Source organism: Crocuta crocuta, unplaced genomic scaffold (assembly GCF_008692635.1).
Source record: "Crocuta crocuta isolate KB4526 unplaced genomic scaffold, BGI_CrCroc_1.0 scaffold1156, whole genome shotgun sequence".
Taxonomy (NCBI): Eukaryota; Metazoa; Chordata; class Mammalia; order Carnivora; family Hyaenidae; genus Crocuta; species Crocuta crocuta.
In genome coordinates, this window is record NW_027528862.1 from 106,831 (window position 1) to 110,535 (window position 3,705).

Sequence of the window (3,705 nt, forward strand, 5' to 3'; positions counted from 1 at the left end):
AAGCTAATTGTTTACATATATAATATATATGAAAGGTAAGTGTATAAAAACTAAATAATATATTTAATATAGTTATGCATTTTAAACAACTCCACATCCTTGTTACTGGCAATATATTCTGGAAGGTGCAGAACAAGAATGTTTGGGGGGGGTGGTACACGACATCGCTCCTCCCTGACACCATGCTCCCTTCTTCTAGAGTAACCATCTGCTCTGTTCCAATAAGTATATGTTTTCACTGTCACTAACACATCAGGTATAAGAAAGTTCTCATGCCACCGTGCATAATTCTTTACCAACAAATTGAAATGTTTTGTGTTTTCATGCAAATAAGCATTGAGAAATGGTGACTTCTCCTTTGTCTTATTTTTTCACAGTAGCATCTGTTGCCTTCACTTGGAACTCTTTATACCCGTCACCCCTGGAGATTATAAGAGTAGAGAGGTGAGGGGAAGGGGTGAGGAGGATGAGGAGAGGGGAGAAGGTTTAAAAAAAAAGCGCTTTATAGTTCATCTAGATGAGGCACTCCAATTTAAATAAGAACAGGAAAATAACGGGCAGTCTAGGGGTAATGGATTGTCAGTGTNCGTGGGAGTAGCTTTTGAATATTTTCTTAAGGGTGAGTTAAAATTTAGAAAGTATAGAATGGCTATTGCACACACCAAGCTTCTCTGACACTGAAATCATTCATTTACAGGTGAAATAACTTCTATGTGATCACGACGAAGACTTTTCGTAAAGTTTTAAGACCGTTAAAAGTGAACCTTTAACTCTTCTTGAGGACAAAACCCAAAAATGGAACCAAGAAAATTCATTCTAATCTTAAGAGATTCTCAGTGGTGATGCATGGATCTGAGATTCAGAGGAAGAGATGTTACTGTTCAGATCTGCAGATCAGTTAAAAACTTGCTTGTCTCTTCTCAGGGGGAAGTCACGAGGCTTGGTGCATGGTCCAGAAACCAGCCTGCGTGAACAATTTCTGTACAAGCCAAAGAGTTATGCCAACCTTCGGTTAAAACGTGGTGCCATGCGATGCCATGCCCTAGCTTACATTCTGAATGATACACAGTACTTTTGTTTTTCATTTCTAATCTTCTTCCATCCCCTCCTCCTCCCTTTCTCTTATAGGCATGGAGAGTAGAAAACTGATTTCGGCTACAGACATTCAATACTCTGGCAGTCTGCTGAACTCCCTGAATGAGCAGCGTGGCCGTGGACTCTTCTGTGATGTTACCGTCATCGTGGAAGACCGAAAATTCCGGGCTCACAGGAATATTCTCTCAGCTTCTAGTACTTACTTCCATCAGCTCTTCTCGGTGGCTGGGCAAGTTGTTGAACTGAGCTTTATAAGAGCAGAGATCTTTGCAGAAATTCTCAATTATATCTATAGTTCTAAAATTGTTCGTGTTAGATCAGATTTACTCGATGAGTTGATTAAATCAGGGCAGTTGTTAGGGGTTAAATTTATAGCCGAGCTTGGTGTCCCATTATCACAGGTTAAAAGCATCTCAGGTACGGCTCAGGATGGTAACGCAGAGACCTTACCTCCTGGTTCTAGTGACAAGAACCTTGAAGTACCAAAATCAAAAGATGAAGCCCAAGATAACGGGGCCACTATAATGCCTATTATAACAGAGTCTTTTTCCTTGTCTGCTGAAGATTATGAGACAAAAAAGATTATTGTTACCGATTCAGATGATGATGATGATGATGTCATTTTCTGCTCTGAGATTCTGCCTGCAAAGGAGACTTTGCCAAGTGCCAATGCAGTGACACAGGTCCAGCCTAACCCAGGTTCCATTGCTATTTCAGATGTCGCACCTGGTGCTAGTACTAACTCTCCCCCTTTACCAAATATCACACCTGCTCAGAAACTTCCTACTGCTGTGAATCAGGCAACTCTGAGCCAGACACAAGGAAGTGAAAAACTGCTGGTATCTTCAGCCCCGACACATCTGACTCCCAACATTATTCTGTTAAATCAGACACCACTTACTACACCACCAAATGTCAGTTCTTCACTTCCAAATCACATGTCTCCTTCAATCAATTTACTTGTGCAGAATCCGCAGACACCAAACAGTACTATTTTAACAGGAAGCAAGGCCAATGAAGAGGAGGAGGAGGAAATTCTAGATGATGATGATGACACTATTAGCTCCAGCCCAGATTCGGCCGTCAGTAACACATCTTTGGTCCCACAGGCTGAGATCCCCCAAAATGCCACTTTTGATGGATCATTGATACAGAAGATGCAGATTCCTACACTTCTGCAAGAGCCACTGTCTAATTCTTTAAAGATTTCAGACATAATTACTAGAAACACTAATGATGCAGGTTTAGGATCAAAGCATCTAATGGAGGGTCAGAAGATCATTACTTTAGATACAGCTACTGAGATTGAAGGCTTGTCAACGGGTTGCAAGGTTTATGCAAATATTGGTGAAGATACTTATGACATAGTGATCCCAGTCAAAGATGACCCCGATGAAGGGGAGGCCAGACTTGAGAATGAGATACCAAAAACCTCTAGCAGTGAGACGGCAAACAAGCGTATGAAAGTAAAACACGATGATCACTATGAGCTGATAGTAGATGGGAGGGTCTATTATATCTGTATCGTGTGCAAGAGGTCCTATGTCTGTCTGACAAGCTTGCGGAGACATTTTAACATTCATTCTTGGGAGAAGAAGTATCCTTGCCGTTACTGTGAGAAGGTATTTCCTCTGGCAGAATATCGCACAAAACATGAAATCCATCACACGGGAGAGCGAAGGTATCAGTGTTTGGCCTGTGGCAAGTCTTTCATCAACTATCAGTTTATGTCTTCGCACATAAAGTCAGTTCATAGTCAGGACCCTTCTGGGGACGCAAAGCTTTATCGGTTACATCCCTGCAGGTCCTTGCAGATCAGACAGTATGCGTACCTTTCTGATAGGTCAGGCGCCATGCCTGTGATGAAGGATGATGCTATTGGGTATAAGGTTGATGATGGGAAAGAACCTGCTGTAGGGGCCACGTCTACTCCTCAGAACAAGCCAATGACCTGGGAAGATATTTTTATTCAGCAGGAAAATGATTCCATTTTTAAACAGAACGTAACAGATGGCAGCACTGAGTTTGAATTTATAATACCTGAATCTTACTGAACTTGGGAATGTCAGAAACTCTGGTTTGCATTAAGGGGCAAGGGTTTCGGAAAACCTGTGACACAAATTAAGGTGAAAACGAGTTAATTCGCTCTGCCACACCATCTGAAGGCAGTCTACTTGGATTATTTGTTGATAAATTTTAGAAGCAAATCGTTCCAAAAGTTTGAGTAGAGATTGAGAAGTTCCTCCCCCCACCCCCGTATCTGTTTATATAGTTCACTTTTCAGCTTATTCTAAAGCAAACAGCAAAGGCTTGGAGAGATAGTTTCCTGAATAGAATTTTGAAGCAGTCTGAATGTTCTTTGAAAATAACTGGAGTTATTAGCTTACCCTAGTATACCTTCCAACTTTCCCCTTCCATGTTAGCACTTTAACTGCTGAATTTTCAATTTTGTTAATATTGAGACTATAAATGCGTGTTGTGTTTTGGATATGGCATAAGAAGTAAACAAGAACTTCTAAGTTGTTCTGGCAAATTTCAGAGTAAGTCTCTGCTTGGTTGTGTGTTTTGCTAGTCCAAATGGATAGCAACCTCCTGCCTCCCTCCCGCCAT

The 3,705-nt window shown here is 41.3% G+C and overlaps 1 protein-coding gene across 2 annotated transcripts; it reads left to right on the top strand.

Moving 5' to 3' along the window:
* The first annotated feature begins 300 nt into the window (after nucleotides 1-300).
* Nucleotides 301-3,699, top strand: ZBTB33 (zinc finger and BTB domain containing 33). Of its 2 annotated transcripts, XM_077756274.1 has the most exons (3): nucleotides 301-444; nucleotides 698-897; nucleotides 1,129-3,699. In XM_077756274.1, exons 2-3 carry the CDS (start codon nucleotides 843-845, stop codon nucleotides 3,147-3,149), a joined length of 2,076 nt encoding a protein of 691 aa, XP_077612400.1. In that variant the 5' UTR covers nucleotides 301-444; nucleotides 698-842; the 3' UTR covers nucleotides 3,150-3,699. The 2 variants fall into 2 exon arrangements, with proteins under 2 accessions (XP_077612400.1, XP_077612402.1); XM_077756276.1 differs by lacking the exon at nucleotides 301-444 and having other exon boundaries at nucleotides 640-897.
* Nucleotides 3,700-3,705: the final 6 nt, after the last annotated feature.

Coding starts and splice junctions, on each gene's coding strand:
- ZBTB33 (XM_077756274.1), top strand. CDS start 843: ATGCATGGATCTGAGATTCAGAGGAAGAGATGTTACTGTTCAGATCTG. Junction 898..1,128: donor CTGTTCAGATCTGCAGATCA/GTTAAAAACTTG, acceptor TTTCTCTTATAG/GCATGGAGAGTAGAAAACTG.